Source organism: Stomoxys calcitrans, chromosome 1, assembly GCF_963082655.1.
Source record: "Stomoxys calcitrans chromosome 1, idStoCalc2.1, whole genome shotgun sequence".
Lineage (NCBI taxonomy): Eukaryota > Metazoa > Arthropoda > Insecta > Diptera > Muscidae > Stomoxys > Stomoxys calcitrans.
In genome coordinates this window covers 118,905,380-118,922,713 of record NC_081552.1, presented here as the reverse complement: position 1 = coordinate 118,922,713, position 17,334 = coordinate 118,905,380, and the positions used below count along the sequence as shown (strand labels likewise).

Genomic DNA, 17,334 nt, shown 5'->3' with positions numbered 1-17,334 from the left:
TGTGATAGCATGGAATAATTGATAGTTTATATGGTTCAGGGCAGAAACATTGTACCGGGTCGTCCATGGCTGCTGAATTAAGGCAATATGAATCTTGCCCTTGCTGATTTTCTCCATCAGAGCGTGTGTAGCAGTCTCGCTCCGGTGGGAGTATATCTGGATGATCTCAATCATTGGTTCTCCATTAGATGGGCGATCTCATCTCATCGTCTGCTCCCAATTTTTAAGGCTGTATTGAGTCTCCCGTCCATGCACCGCCTGATGTTCCAAAATAAGGGTCTTCTTCTTACATACTTCTTTGGAGCAGGTTATGGTCTCATCGTCTGCTCCCTGTGATTAGGCGGCATAGAGTTCTCTGTCACAGCACTGCCTGATATGTCCGCATTGGGATCTTTATGCATCCCAGCCCTCCTAATCTCGAGAAAGTCATTGATGGTTCCGTCGTCTGGTCCCTTTTCGTTAGGCTGTGTTGGGTCTCTCGCCCCTGCACTGCCTGATGTTATAGTATTAGGATCTTTGCTTATTCTAGTCTTCCCAATGTTGAGAGAGTTGGTGATTGTCTCTTCTTCGACCCCTTGCCCTTTAGGCGGTATCAAGTGTTCCTCCACTGCAACACCTGTTGGCTCAATATGCGGATATTTGCCTATCCTAATCTTCCCAATCTTGAGCTGTTGGGTCTTTGGAGTCCGTATTAAGCCTACTTCTGAAAGGCTTTATTCCGAGATACGGATTTTTTTCTCTTCGAGGAGCGAAATGGAAACACGTCCGCTCCTCTCAACGGTTACTTAAGGTTAAGTGAGGTTACTATTTTGTAAAAGTAGGTCAGAGACTACAATAAGTTATGCTCACTTATCAAAGCTTTTTTAGGCCTTAATAGGCTATTAAATGTTCGTGAATACGGTTTTTATTGCAAATGCATTTTAGTTGTTGTTGTTGTAACCACATTTTCATGTGGAGGTGGCGATCCTCGTCAAGCTCCTGTAGGTGAGCAAGCTCGTTCCGGTCCAAAGAACCGATCGCCGCGGGAACAGGGTGGTCATTGGTTATTTAAAGGCGCCAATAACTCGCCTTGTCATATCGAGCATCGTAGGCACTCAGTATTTGAGCAAGAGCCAGTGCCACCCGATCTCTCACTGAGACTCTCCGCTCGATACCGCTGATTGTCCGCGACTGCAGTCACAGTTACTACGGATGGATCATTCCACTATCCGCAACCTGTGCACACCACATAGATCGGACCTCAATGTTCCAGCTTGTGTGGTGCTCACAGCTATCCCGTGTGCTTTTTAGTAGTTTATAAAGGCTCCAAAACTTTTTGTGAATACGGCACTTTGCAGCAGCCTATACTTTTTGCGGCGTGCCATTCCCTTCATTCACATATTTGCGCTACATTCATTCAGTCTTCAAACAATTCATACAATCGGATATTGTTCAGCTGCAGACCATAGGGTTCTCTGTTTCAATTTCAAATAGAACAACTTTTTTTTAAGTTAGGCAGAAAATGCGTTATTGTCAATATAAATTGCTGTACGGATATTTTTTAGAATTCTAACTAGTATTGCCAGATTGGTTAAATTATCAGGTTATTGACCGAATCAGGCCATTTTTGACACGCAAGTTTGAAATCTCAATAGAACACCAAATGCAAAATTTTAGCTAAATCGTTAAAAAAAAAATGCGCCCTCCAGTTACCATTGAAGTTATATGGGGATTTCGGCACACAAAGCCGCTTATAATTAAATATAAAACCCTTTAAATCGAAAATTGGCCGATTCCTTCAATGATGGCTTATCGGGATTCAACGGCACTTGTTGATTGCTCATTTTATGTTTGAATCACCAGGCCCTCATGAGCAATTTTACTGTTAAATAATACGGAGACATTGAAAATTATGAACTTTATCTAATTGAAATATCACTTTATTGACAAATTTAGAGTATTATCGTTAAAAAAAAATAAATTAAAAGCAAAAACTTTCGTTAAGAAAACTTAAGTAAAACTAATTATAAGTATGAATACAAAAGTGTTTGGCCGAACAAATCAAACTGTTTGGTCATACATGAAGCCATTTCACAGCAAGATCTAAGATCTTCTAGTTAAGATTTCCTTGGGAATGTATAACAAAATCCATGTCGCAGTCAATCTAATATAAATAACATGCGTAAAAAACCAATCAACACTCAAAATACATAATTACGAATTTGTATGTTGATGTTGATAATATATACTCGTATAATTTAAACTCCTATTAGACGATTAGACATGTCATATGAGCTGTCACTTTCTGTATTCATAAGACTTGTCCTATGTCCGTCATATACGATTAGAGCGCGCTCCAATCGGCATGTATTGTCATATGCATTGTACTTTTTTTAAACATGTGTCTACATGTATATTCGATGAAATAAAAGCTCGATTCAATCGAAAACGTTGCATATTTATTCCAATATCCAGTTTTCATATTAAATTTGTGTTATATTTGAAATTACATACGACATGTCTCATCGTGTAATGGCAGCTTCCGTATGACCTGAAGTCCGTCAGTATTTGTATGCTTATAACAAGTAAAAGCGTGCTAAGTTCGGCCGGGCCGAATTTTATATACCCTCCACCATGGATCGCATTTGTCGAGTTCTTTGCCTGGTATCTTTTTATAGGAGCTATATAAAGTTATGGTACGATTCAGACCATAATTGGATTGCATGTTGGAAACCATAGTAGAAGTTATTGTGTAAAATTTCAGCCAATTAGGATAAAAGTTGTGCTCTTTAGGGGCTCAAGTAAGGGCTCGGGAGATCGGTTCATATGGGAGCTATATCATGTTATAAAACGACTTGACCATACATGGCATAGTTGCTGCGAGACAAAACAAGAAGTCAAGCTTCCAGATCGGTTTATATGGCAGCTAAGTCTGGAAATGGGCCGATTTGAACCATACTTAGCACAATTGTTGGAAGCCATAACAAATCACCTTATGCAAAATTTCAGCCAAATCGGATATGAATTGCGCCCTCCAGTGGATCAAGAAGCCAAGATCCAAAACCGGTTTATATGGCAGCTACATCAAAACATGGATAGAAATGGCCCATTTACAATCACAACAGACCTACACCAATAAAAAGTATTCGTACAAAATTTCAAGTGCCTAGCTTTACTCTTTTTAAAGTTTGAGTGCTTCGACGGACGGACAGATGGATGGACAGACGGACGGACATGGCTAGATCGATTTAGAATGTCATGACGACCATGAATATATGTTATATACATCTTTGGGGTCTTAGACGAATATTTTGAGGTGTTACAAACGGAACGACGAAATTATTATAGCCCAATCCTATGGTGGAGGGTATAAAAAACAAAAAATACCTTTAATACATGTTCCTTCAGCATGTTTGGAATGGAATCAATATGAATAATAAACCGTTAATGATAAAAAATAAATTTGTAAAAACATTGTGCACTAGTGTTGTAATACATTAAGTTGTATGTATTAGTTAATATCTTAGATTTTCCGCACACATTTGTCGGTTACATAATGCATGGAAATTTACGAAACTTTTAAGGATGTAGAATAATTTGTAAAGTTGATGGAATCTTAAGATCAATAATATTACTTGCATATGTGTTGTAGTAGGTATACGTATACTATCGAAAGAATAAATATAGAATAATGTAAATATTTGGATATTTAAAATGTAACATTTTTTGTTTGAAATCTATTGCAAGATATTCAAAGATAAACTAATTTAATATTTTCTAACTACTACACATTCATTAGAACAGCATATAGCGAATTCGATATTCAGCATCTATTTGTTCCTAAACATTTGAGATCGTATTAATGACTATTTGTTATGGGTTAATATGGCATAGCCAATATTGAAGAAAAACGAAAATATTCGTTGTAGCACAACCTTCAGAACTAGCTCTTCTCATTCACTATAAACGTGCTCCGCATCCCTACATCTCACAATCTATAAATTGTTTAATAATTAAAGATTATACATTGGATTACTAGTGGCGTCGAATAATTGTTTTCCAGTGGACTCGATCATGGAACGTAAAGCAATGCTACGTTGTTTTGAGACAGCTTTCCTCAATATCAGTTCGAACACATTGCTCTCGTCGACATTATCCATGGGCATGTGAACCCGTTTAAGAATATTATCGTTGGGTTCTTCAAATATCAGTCCTCCATTGTTTGTATCAATTGCTGCTACACACTCAGTATTGAATTCTTTGGTCCATAATTCGGCGTTACGGCTTGGAATCACCTCGCTGGGAAAACATTGCAATAATTCTTCAAAATTACAATCAGCCACCAAGTTATTAAGAATTTCTGGGAATGACAACAACGAGAAAGGTGATGAATGTTATTGACTTCACTTGTGATGTTATGTTGTTGAAATGTTCCAATTTCCAAGTGTCGTTTAACTCACCAGTTACATATGATTTCCAGTTGGGTAAGAGTTCCTTTTTACTCAAAATTTTTTTAAACAGAGACTCCCATTGCTTTGGTGAAAAATTGTTAGACTGCAACGAAGATAAAAGAAGCAATATTTTTGGTTGAAATAACTAAATAGTATATAATACATATGTATGTGCAAATAGAGTAATAATAAACAAGTACATAACGTTAAGTTGCGATTGTCAAATCTAGAGGGATTGACATCCCCACAACACGATGGACGCATCTGGAGGGAGAAGTCCCCAAGCTTCTATCTCTCTCCAGTCAATTGCGATCATGCTCTGGTCTAGGATGCAGCGCACACTGGTTCCATTTGTTTGGGAAGGTGGACTAAAATAGTTTTAGTTGAACTCTTGACATTCACTTTATAGGGCATTGGCACAAAGGTAAAAAAAAATAGTAAAAGTTGGGCATGAAATGACATCTTGAAATTTAGCATGAAGGTTGCAATAGATCGATGGGCCAGAAAGATCTTGATTTGTATACATATTGTTGTTAGTTAAATGTGAAATTCATTAACGTATTATTAACGTTTAATGGCACTAATGGACGTTCCAATTAGAGGTTCTTCGAGGAAGAGAAAACTTTGACGTTTGGAAAAGACAGGCGAAGTCTTTTATAGTAATAAAGGGATGCTGCAAAGTTGTAGAGGCTGACGAACTAGACGCTAAGGAAGCCAACATCAATTAACGTTCATTGGCTAAAATTACCCTCATGATCGACCCCAGCAATTATGGTCATATAGCAACAGCTAAGGAAGCATGGAATACACTTATGGCGGCATATGAGGGCACAGGTCTAACGAGAAAGGTGGAACTGCTAAAACAACTACATAGTTAATTTAAAACTGCAGAACTATTCCTCCATACAGGAATATTTTAACGAATTGGTCATCATTGCATTAAAAGTAAAAAATGCTAGATTAAACATCGTTAATGAATAACAGCCCCATTGATGCTAGAGGATTGCCTGACAATTTCCGAACACTAGTTATGGCCGTCGAAAATTCAAAAGAAAATCTGACTGTGGATATGGAAAAAAATTTCCTGCTTCAAGTCGCAAAATTCGACGATACCCTCCAAAAACCAAACTACTCTGTACACAAAGCCTTCCAAACGAGAGAAAAAGCAATTCCAGTGATAAAACTGTAAAGGTTACGGCCACATTTCCAAAAATTGTCCCAGCAAGAAATGTGGCAATGGTGCAAACGCTAAAAGCAAAAAAGCCAACAAAAACAATTAAGTTTTTTGCTTCTACCTTATTGCTTCTTCGTGCAACGGGATCTATTCCTCATTGTGGCGTGTATTTGCGAGAAAGAGACATAGCGAACAATGTACATGTACAACAGAAGCGAAACTGAGAAAAAAGTTGTTGTGACTAACGGCAATGAAATCGCTGTGAAATGTGCGGGCGATGTTGACATGTCGTTTTCAGCAGAAAACACAGTCTTTTCTGCATAACGATTTATACCAACTGAATACCAAAGCGATCACCAGGAAAAGCCAGTCGTTTTTGTTAAGTAACGATTTTGATATATGGCAACGTAGGATGGGCTATATTTGTAATAAAAATCTGCGTGGCGTTTAAGAGGCAAGCTTTGGCGTTAAGTTTTCGAAGGAAAGCAACAAGCCTTGCACTACACGCCTGAAAGGCAAGCAAACTAGGCGGCCACATTGAAATGAGGGCACTCGTGCTACAGAATTGTTAAACTTGGTACATAGCGATGTAGTCGGGCCACTGAAAGATGCTTCATTTAGTGGCACACGATATTTTGTTACCTTTGTCGACGACTTTTCAAGAAAACTGTTCGTGTATCCTATTCGCAGAAAGTCTGATGTTTTTAAAACTTTTGTTAGTTTCAAGACAATTGTCGAAAATCAGTGCTCGAAAAAGATGTAGATTTTAAGAACAGATCATTGAAAGGAGTGCCTAAGCGGAGAATTCTCATAGTTTTTGAAGGCCAATGGAATTATTCATAAAAAAACATGTCCTTATTCACCAGAACAGAAAGGTGTGACCGAGCGTATAAACCGAACGCTTGTTGAACATGTAAGATGCATGGACAATCGTTTTTTGGTATCGGAGGGTATTTAATAAACATAGTACCTTGTCGAAACGAGACTAGAAGTCCTGGTCTAGTCGTCGTCCAAATTTAAATTTTTTCCGAGTTTTTGCCTACACAGCGCTTGTTCACATTCCAAAAGAAAAGCGCAAAAAGCTTGATGCGAAATCAGTGGAATGCAACAGAATGGGATACAGCGAAACCAGCAAAACTTATAGATTGTTTAATCCAAGTGACAACATGATCATCATAAACTGCGAAGTAGTATTTTTGGAGAATGGAAAAGTTATTATCGTCATCATAGTGACTACTATGATGACGATAATTGGCCTCCAAATGACCAACGAGGACGAATGGACTCCAAATGCAACTATGAAGCTATCTGTTATTGAAGATGTAGTTGTACGGCGATCCGATCGAATAGCCAGAAAAAAGCAAACGACGAACCTATTTTGTGCAAAAGATTTTGTTTCGGACGATCCACAATCAGTAGAAGTTGCTCTATCCACAGAGTTTCATCACAGTGCACAAAAGCTATGGAAGATGAAATGAATTCGTTAAGTATTAACAAAACGTGGAAATATTAACAAAGCTGCCAGCAGATCAACGAGCTATCGACTCAAGATGGGTTTTTAAAACAAAGTATGACATGCACTTGGAAAGCCAGACTAGTTGTAAAAGGCGTCGACTATAATGACACATGCACTCCGGTGGTCAGGTATGATGCGTTTTTTGTTGTCATTAGCTGTCAAATATGATTTTTTCATTCATCAAATGGATGATTAAAAGAGACTGTATGTGTGAAACGGCCTGAAGGGTCCGACAATGTTTTCAAGTTGGTCAAGTCCATATACGGCCTAAAGCAATCTGGTCGCGTATGGAATGAGACTTTAAATCATGAATTAGTCGCTATGGGTCTCAATAGAAGTGACGTTGACCAATGTATATACCATAAAGTTGCTGATGGTATTATGTTGTATATTGCACATTAATATTCTCAAACAGCATGCAATCGATCACGTATTTGAAAGAGCTCGCCTGTAAATTGAATGAAGGACTTATGAATGAAGGACTTAGGCGAGGCTTCGTCTATACTGGGCCTGAACATCTCACTGAAAGAAAATGAAAATTATATTGACCAAACTAAATATATTTCTGATGTCTTACGCCATTTCGGTATGAGCGATTGCAATCCAACATCTACACCTATGGACTACAATCAAAAAATATCATCCAATATGTCCCCAAAAGATGCCAATGAACAGACACGAATGTCGGAGGTGCCATACATGCAAGAAATTGGGTGCCTTCTATTTGCAGCGAAGGTTTCTCGTCCGGACATTTGCTATGCAGTCAATGTTCTTAGTCGTTTCGCCTCAAATCCCGGTAAACCCTATTGGGAAGCAGTGACAACGATTATGAGATATCTAAATGGGACTTTGGACAAAAGTTTGGTGTAAAGAAAGCGACCAAACGACACAACCAAAGGCTTTGGTAATGCTGACTGGGGTGGTAATGTAGATGACCGCAAATCTACCACCGAGTATGTATTTATACATCAGTATGCAGCCGTTACATGGGCAACAAGAAAGCAAAAGACTGTTGCATTATCATCTACGGATGCGGAATTTATGTCAATTACCGCAGCCATACAAGAATCTGTTTGGATAAAAAGGTTGGAAGCCGAACTTATCCTGGAAGTGCAAATTCTACTACCACTAAACAGTAGCTATTAATCGAGAACGAAACATGTTGATATCAAAACCAAATTTATACGGCAGAAAATTGACGATGTAGACGTTCGACTGGAATACCATTCTACACCCGAGATGATTGGCGATGTTCTGGCGAAAGCTGTAACCCCAAATAAGATGAATCATTGTAGAGATAAGCTAGGAATATTTTAGATAAGACATTTATTCGACTTAAAATTGAAGTTTATGTTTTGTTACTTTACCTATTGGTGTTTATGTTTGAATTTAACTTTCAAGGAATGTGTTGTTAGTTAAATGTGAAATTCATTAACGTGTAATGGCACTAAATGTTCGTTTAAGAGAAGAAACTACTTTATTTCTTATGTATTATTTGTTACAACCGTGACTTTCATTACAATGCTTTGTAACCTATCGTCACTAGTTTTAGTTGAATAAACAAATTGAACTCAACACATTTGCACTAAAAAGGTACGAGATGTACTATTTTTCGTACAACTTTACGAATTGTACTTCTTCCCGTACCACTTAACGAATGGAGTTGGAAATGTGAAATTGGGTATATGTATAGGTCTGTAACACTAAAAATTTTGTATGGAAACGGTGGAATTCGGTACCAAATAGTACTTTTTGACACCAAAAAGTACTATTTGTTACCAAAAAGTAATGTTTGGTACCAAAAAGAACTATTTGGTACCAAAATGTACTATATTTAGTATCAAAATGTACTATTTGGTACCAATAAGTACTATTTGGTACCAACAAGTACTATTTGGCACACAAAAAATTATTATTTGACGCTGGTAAAGGCCCTTCAAATTATTTGTGAGGACAATTGCACGGATTATATGAATTTCACGGACAGCCTTGCGGCGTGCAAGGCCTTGTCGTGTGAATGTACGGACAATTTTATTGTTTCGCTCTTCCATGCTACTTTGAACTCATCGTCAATTGAAAACTGTCATGTGGTATGGTCACTAAGTCATTCGGGGATTTCGTTTGATGAAACAGTCGAATATATAGGAAATATTGCTGTTAATGTTGGTGTACCTCTTGACATCCATCTCACCCCAGCTGAAATGCTCATACTGAATGAATGAAAGATACAATAAATAAAGGACAACGTGTGACGAATTTCTTTCCGGAAATTATAAACAGACCCCGGTTCTTGAACTTTTATGTTAGTCCCCACACTATCAAGTCATTTAACAGGCTGTTTACTGGACACTGTTCAAGGATGGCGTAAAATGTGATTTTTGATGCAAATGAATGAACAATTAAGGAATAATTATGAGGTCTTTACTAAGTTCTAAGTACTAAGTGGATGAACTTCTTAAATCCATGGACTATCCAATGTTCATAATACTGGCTGAATTTATAAAACATGCTGGCATTTCGATCTGATCGTAACTGAAATGTATGAAGGAAAAGAAAAATTAATTTTATTGTTTTAAGTATCAACCAGACACATTACTTTTACTCTTAGTAATTAAGTTTTATTTTCGCTTTTGTCCAAGCGAATGTTATGTGGGCTCTCGTTTTGAGGACTTTCGGTTCGTGGTCGTTCATTTTGGATGAACCCTATTTATACCTGACAATAATTACACTTTTCACTATTTTTCTGCCTGGAGTTTAACACATACACATCAAATCATATTGCTATAGAAGTTATCAATCTACTATTTGTTGCAAGAACTTAGTATTAAAATTACGGAATCAAATGTTATGCATATCTAGACTTGCAGATTTAATGACTTCAAGATTCGTATCCGACAATTCTTTCAACCATTTATCGATGCAAACGTCATAAAGTGGAAATTAAAAAAAAATTATTTGGCGCTAAGTGCCGGTCATGTATTGTCGCTTTTCAGGCGACAGATTTAAATATTGCATTGACATTTCGTTTGAGTCAATGTTGTAAAGCTCTGATTTGATGCTGTTAGGACCTAAATATAACTATTGGTAGTAAACTCCCAATTCAGGTGGAATGAAGCAAAGTAAGCAAATTTGGTATGAAGTCGGAAAACATATAACGCAAATATACAATTTCGAAACTCATTCCTAAAAGAGTTTTATAAATGTAAAAAGCTGCTTGTCAATGAGCCATGACTTCATACAAAAGAAATTAAATCGGATTTAAATTCTCAAAATGCTACAAAAAAAAGTATAAAATATGTAGACTCGGCCTACAGCGAACCAAACAACATCATCGTCTCGAAACTAAATCATCATAATCATATTATTATAGAATATATATAAAACGGAATGAATATAGATTACTTTATGTGTCAACCCAATATTTATTTATAAACCTAAATCTAGTACATGAAATAGCATCAACAAATATACGGCTTCTGGGCTACCTTAAGGAGAAGACGACAAGGGTCATGATATCAGGATCATTGGGCCTGTTCCTACTAGCTGGGCTCGTTATGTTAACCTGCAGGAAAGTAACAACGAAGAGGAACCTAACTATACTGCAACGGGGCGCAGATTTTTAGAGGGGGAAGAGTTAACACATCTCAGACACCACAAACCACTGTGCTGCCCTACTTCTTCATTACAAGCGCCGCTAAGTCAGCACTTTGAAATAATTTTTCCACATATTGTGAAACTGCAATATGACACTTTCACACGGCTACTGAACCTGTGGAGCAGACGCATCGTCAGCATGGAACACCTGTGGGAAACAAATTCGGCAGCATAATTCCGGCATCTCTGCCAGCAATGGAAGACTTCAACAACGGCTAAAGAAGACTGGAGAAGGCAGTTGAGTTCAAAAGACAAACGGTGGTAGTCAATCTCAAAACATTGTATTTAGAAATCATTATAGTCATTTCAATCAGCTGGATTAAAAAAAGATTTTTTTCTTGTGAAAAATATCAGTTATTTATTTTTATTAATATAGCAAAAAAAAAATGCTTAAAAGAAAGGTCAACTTTCAAATAATTGGATTATGGATAAATAACCTCTTTAAATGAAATTTTGAGCTTATCACAAGTCCAAATTGCCAAAATTGTTAATCAATATAAATATAAACTCCTCTAAAGGGCCGATTTCAGCAAATTTCTTATTTAAATATACACATTTCTTAATTGAACCTAGTTTTTTTACATTTTCTGTGTACATCTCTTTTCACCATAAGTTCAATGATTTCACTATTCATCCACGGCTTCTCTGTGGGCCTCAGTGTTTTGGTTATTGTTGTTGGGACACACTTTTTAACGTGGAGATGGCGATCCTCGTCAAGCTCCAGTAGGTGAGCGGGTCCAAAGGACTGATCGCTGCGGGAACAGGGTGACCATTGGTTATTTAAAGGCGCCAATAACTCGCCTTGTCATAGCGAGCATCATAGGTACTCAGTATTTGTGCAAGAGCCGGTGCCGCCCGACCTCTCACTGAGACTTTCCGCTCGATACCGCTGATTGTTCGCGAATGCCGTTGCAGCTACTCCATATGGAGCATTCCACTATCCACAACCTATGGATGCGCCCGGTAGCTCGCATCTAAGCTTCTCGTGATTTGGTTGGTTTGTCATTGGTATATGCTTGTTTAACAACTTCTCAATATTAGATTCAACAAATGAATTTTTGCAATCAACTCCATTAATAAAGTAGACATCATCCCAAACTATTTCATTAATATCAGCTATTAATTGGTCAAAAGTCTATAATCTCATTGTAGAAAGTGATGCTAATGCACATCACAAGATATCGGGAAGTTCGGATTTCATGGAAAGAGTGACCTGCTTATCGAATATATTGCTAGCAATCTGGCGATTTGTAATGAAGGGGATAAACCGACCTTTATTATCAGGAACAGAAGGTAATAAATATTACCTTTGTATCGGAAGATATAATCGCAAGAAAATGAGACTGAAAGTGTTGGGTGACCACAGCTTCTCTGATCATCGTTATATTAGTTTCAGCCTTGGAGAAAATACTGCAGAAGTGGTCCCTCGGTTAAACAGAAGAAAGGCGGATTAAGATAAATTTCGGCACAAGTTCTGCATTTCAGACCAGAAAAGGAAGCGGAAGCTGGGCAGGATATAGCCATAATGGTCAAGCGGATCTCGAAGGCCCTGACTCGCTTGTGTCAGCATATCCTAGTGCCAAGCCAAGGAGCAAAGAGCGACCGCCATGGTGGGCCCCAGAGATGGTTGGTCTATGGAAGAACTGCAGAAAACTCTTCAACAGAACGAAAGCCACAAGAGCACCACACGATTGGGACATCTATAAGGCTGAGCTAAGAAAACATAAGGGCGAGCTGAGAAAGGCTCAGAAAAAATCCTGAATAGAATTTTGCAGAACTACTCGTTAATACATATTACCCAGGAAATTCTCCAACGGATAACGTGGCGCCAGAAGAGGTTGTCACTTATATACATTCGGGCGATAAAAAGTTTCGATTCTTTTGAGTCGCCAGGCCCTGATGATGTATCACAGGTTGAATTACAAGCTGTGTCTGTTATACTGATTCCTTAGCTTAGGGAGATGTTGTTGTTGTTGTTGTTGTAGCAGTTTATTGTGTACTATCTTTCGTCTTGATTCTGTTGCGTCCACAGGGATCTGGGTCTGAGTCGAGTGGGTCTGGCCGGGCAGTTAAACAGGTGACGTGTATCGTGCGGTCCCTGGTTACAGTCGGGACATACATCTTGCACGTCGGCATCAATCCTAGCTCTGTGGGAATTGAGGCGGCTGCATCTGCCGGAAGGGAGATGTACTCTGCTTGTATAAGCATCTCATGTATACCTGGAGGATAGAGGGAGAGGAAGGTCATTTTCATTCCGAAGGAAGGAAAACCTTACCACACGAAGGCGATAGATTTCCGTCCTATAAGTCTGTCACCCTTTATGCTGAAGACTCTTGAGAGGTTCATAGAAACAATTATTAGGGCAGAGATCCATGGAGATTGCTTGTCGTGGCGGCAGGCAAATCCACTGAAACAGCCTTTCGCTACCTAGTTGGCTACATAGAGGGTTCTTTCGCTGTAAAGGAATATAAAATGGTAGCATTTCTTGACATTGAAGGTGCTTTCAATAATGTAAAACAGACGTCAATCATGAAGGAGTTGGAGTTTCTAGGCATCAACTCTACCGTAAGAAAGTTTATTAATAACGTACTTACTAAAAGATGCATTACGGCAGGCTTGGGATCTGTGTATCTAAAAAGATGGGTTAACAGAGGAATACCTCAAGGAGAATTTTCAATTTATAAAAAGCGTTAAATACCTGGGACGGGAAATTGAACTTTAAATCCAACATTTTGGAAAGGGCAAGAAAGGGGCACCTGCAAGAGAGCCATTGGCAAAAGACTGCGAGTCATGCATTGGGTATATACTGCAGTTGTCAGACTTATAGCATACTATACGGTGTTGTGGCCTGGTGGACGACGCTTCAAACGTCCACCTACTGTTTAATACTTAACCGGCTAAGGGAGCTTTCTCTTTGGTCATGTGGCGGCTACGGATACTGTGTTATCCTTGATACAATATCCGATATTCCAGGCAGTGTGGATTACTCCCTGCCTGAGCCGCTTCATGATAAAGAGTACTGTACCACTATTCCTGATGGAACAGATTAGAACTACCATATCCCTGGTAATAGAAGTTGCATACGGGTGGTTTAAAACTAGACGACCAGGTGGGCTTTGGGGTGTACTCTAAAGATCTAGAACTGGTCGTATCGAAAAGGTTATCTTACCACTGCAGTGTGTATCAAGCGGAGATCCTTGCAATTAATGAAGTGGTGAAATGGCTAAAATATAATGTCATAACGACGATTGGTATAAATATCTTCTCAGACAGCCAGGCAGCCATTTAATCCCTAGAGAACGTATTTCTGTACACAACAAACGCCCTCGATTGTCGAAGATCTATTAAGGAGATGGCTGAACAGTTCAAAATTCACCTGTTCTAGGTGCCGGGCCATAGAGATATCCCATGGAATTGTAAAGTGAACGAGCTTGCGAGACCAGGAACTACCTTACACATTCCAAGGAAACTGGAATCTGTGGGTATGCCTCCAGCGACATGGAAGCTAAGTTTTCAGGACCAGGCCCGTAGGACAACGTATGAAAGATGATCACAAAGAGGGGGCTGTGAGAATTCCAAAACTATGTGGCCTAATCTAGGTTTGAAGAGGACTACCGCTTTGCTGTCACTGGCTAGAACAGACGTCTCAGTTATTGTGTCCGCATGTCTAATCGGAAAACACTGTCTAATCGGAAAACACGGTGACAGACTGAAGAAGCTGCAGAAGTTGTGAGGACATCGAAGAAGAAGAGACTATAGCACACTTTCTGTGTGTGTGTGTGTCCTGCATGGGTAGTCAGAAGGAGTTCTACTTTAGGTTCTTATTTCTATGAGAACCTGTCTTGCTTTTTAAAGCGATCGGGATGGTTCAACGGTAGGAACTATCAGGCGTCTTCCTTCTTCTGTTCCTGTGGTATCACAATGGACGAAAACGTGAGTCTGATGCAGACTGCCACTTAAACCTAATATAACCATAATCTCTATATGCGATGGTCTCCTCCGTTTAGGATAAATCAAAATCATATTTGAGAAATATCTTGTCATATCAGAAAAAATGAGCAGTAAAAAATTGGTCATATCGAATGCATTTCTGAGGAGAGTTTGCTAAAAAAAATTCTATGCGTAAACTTAGTAGAGGCAGTGCCATTAGGTCTGTTCGCGTACTTTTTCAATAAAAATTTGGAGAAAAATAAGAACAGCCTTAGGCTAGCTGTAATACAATTTCTAACATAAATCGCATGTCCAAATCTATCGGCCCTATGAAAATTATATCCATCAGTCATATCTCGATCCCGGAGATCATAAAAATAAATCTGAACTCAACAATTTCAATCGCTGACATTACTTCGAAAGAACCATTAACCATTGCATAATTGTTGTCTTTGGAACACCTTGCCATATTTTTTGAATTTAACATTTGGAGCGCTTTTAAAATCAAATGTCAAGTGAAAAGGCACCGAGCTCAGTGTAAGCAAGAGGAAAGAGTATTTCTTTTCGTTATAGAACAGTATAAATCAATGTGTATAATGAACAGTATAAATCAATGCGCCAAATTGTCTGCCTTTTCATTCCCCCATACTCCGTTATGGTCGGTGCCCAAACGATGCGGATTGTGCCATCCTCAGAGAAGGCGTTAATCTCCTTCTTATATACCAAGATTGTTCGTGATCTTACCGACCTGGTTATAATTGCCCTTATGTCCGTAAAGATGGTCAGACTCGACGTCTTCGCGTTAGCATCAAACCACCTCACGCATTCCGTGATCGTCCGGATCTCCGCCTGCAGGACCGTATTATGGTCAGGTAGTCTAAAACAGATTTCAGTCCTCTAGCTTTGATCCATCCGTGTAACATGATCTTCCAGATGGCAATAATAGGGTTCCATCAGTCCAAGACTGTGGCGCTGTCAGCAGTGCCTTCGCAAACTTTTTCCCTTCCTTCCAGGTTTCTTATCGTCGCCTCGACTTTACCGCGATGGTATGAGCTGCTCCCATCCTCAATACATTCCCCAACGCCTTAAGTCTCATAGCCATAGCGGCTGCCTCACACTTAATCTCCATGTCAATAGGTCAGATATATAGAAAAGTCTCCAGTGCCCTAGTGGGTGTGGTCCTCATCAATCCACCTATACCAAGACAACATATTCTCTGAACCTGTTGTATGGTCCTTATGTTGCACTTTTTCGCCATAGCAGTCCAACAAACTACTGAGGCGTAAGTAAGTATCGGTTTAATCACGCTCCTGTAGAGCCTGTGGACTATCCTCGGATTCAGGCCCCATTCGAGCCTACGGCCCGTCTATATAGTGCCTAACATCTGTGAGCCTTATCGGTTCGCTCATGAATATGAAACTTCCAATTCAGTTTCCTATCCAAGATTACTTCTAAGTATGGAAATCGTTTTGCTGAGGAAACGTGGTGCGTCAAGTTGGCCCACCTTCGTCTTCTTCGTGAACTTTCTGGCCTTCTGCATAGCTGGTTCGAATCCTTACCACTAAGAAGAAGTATAGGAAGGACGTAAGGCTTATAGGTCTGTAGGCCTTTGGTGTCGAATAACTTGCCTTGCCAGACTTGGGTATATATACCACCCTTGCCTCCTGCCAGGCTTTCGGTGTTTATGCAAGTCTTAGGCACGCTATGAAAATACAGGCCAAAGGGGCGCTATATAGTCCGCCTCCTTCTGTAATAACGCCGGAAATATTCCATCAGGTTCGGGTGACTTAAATGGTTTGAGGCTCCTCTAGACTTCCTTGACCTTAAAATCTGTTATGATAAGCCTTCGATCAACCTCATTATTCCAAGATTCCGGTGTCTCCGTGAGTCCCGTCTTATCCTGTGAAAAATGGGTTTTCATCAAAAGCCTTAACATGTCCTTCGTTGGCTCTGCTCTCACTCCCATGTCGTCTATTAACGGTTTAGACATGGGTTTTTGAGCGAAACTTTATCACCCTGGCGGCGTCATTAACGCTATCGACCTGGTCGCAGAAAAGCTTACAGGAGGCACGTTTTGCTGCTCTGGTAATCTTATTGAATTCCTTGAGACGTATGTAGTACACATCCGAGTAAACTTCCGGTTTTTTACGACGTGCTCTGTTAAAAAAGTCTGCGGACCTCTTTCCCAATATTGAGAATCTCCCCGGTCATCCAGGGTTTCTTTTGGGCTGATTTCCTTTCCCGAAGAGGGCAACTATCTTCGAAGGACCCCACCAGTGCAGTCGTAATCCTGTTGACATTTTCGTCAATGTCTTCTATGCGTGGACAATCTAAATTGTCTTACCCAAGTCTTCTTCTGAGTAGTTTTCCGATTTTTTGCTAGTTGATTTTCAACTTATTACGGAAGTTTATCGGATTCGGCGATGGCCGCGCTATTCTTAACCTAATGTAGCGATGGTCTGAGAAAGAATGCTCCATGAAGACCTTCCAATCCAATCGATTAGGTTTTCCAAACATATTGTCACATTTAAAACCTCCTTCCTAATCCTATTAACGAAGGTAGCAATATTCAGTTTAATTAGATCGTTAGTATTCAAGAACTCTGCCAGGGCTTGGCCCCGTTGGTACTA

At 39.3% G+C, this 17,334-nt stretch overlaps 1 protein-coding gene across 5 annotated transcripts in view; it reads right to left on the bottom strand.

The window, feature by feature from the left end:
- Positions 1-1,889: 1,889 nt before the first annotated feature.
- LOC106094038 (uncharacterized) overlaps positions 1,890-17,334 on the bottom strand; it is a 135,953-nt gene continuing 120,508 nt past the window's right edge. For all 5 annotated transcript variants that reach the window (XM_059360875.1, XM_059360874.1, XM_059360877.1 and 2 more), the window contains exons 9-10: positions 4,440-4,533; positions 1,890-4,339 (exon numbers count right to left, since the gene is read on the bottom strand). In XM_059360875.1, the coding sequence (XP_059216858.1) occupies positions 3,993-4,339; positions 4,440-4,533 (441 nt within the window). In that variant the 3' untranslated portion in view covers positions 1,890-3,992. The remainder of the gene's footprint in view (positions 4,340-4,439; positions 4,534-17,334) is intronic.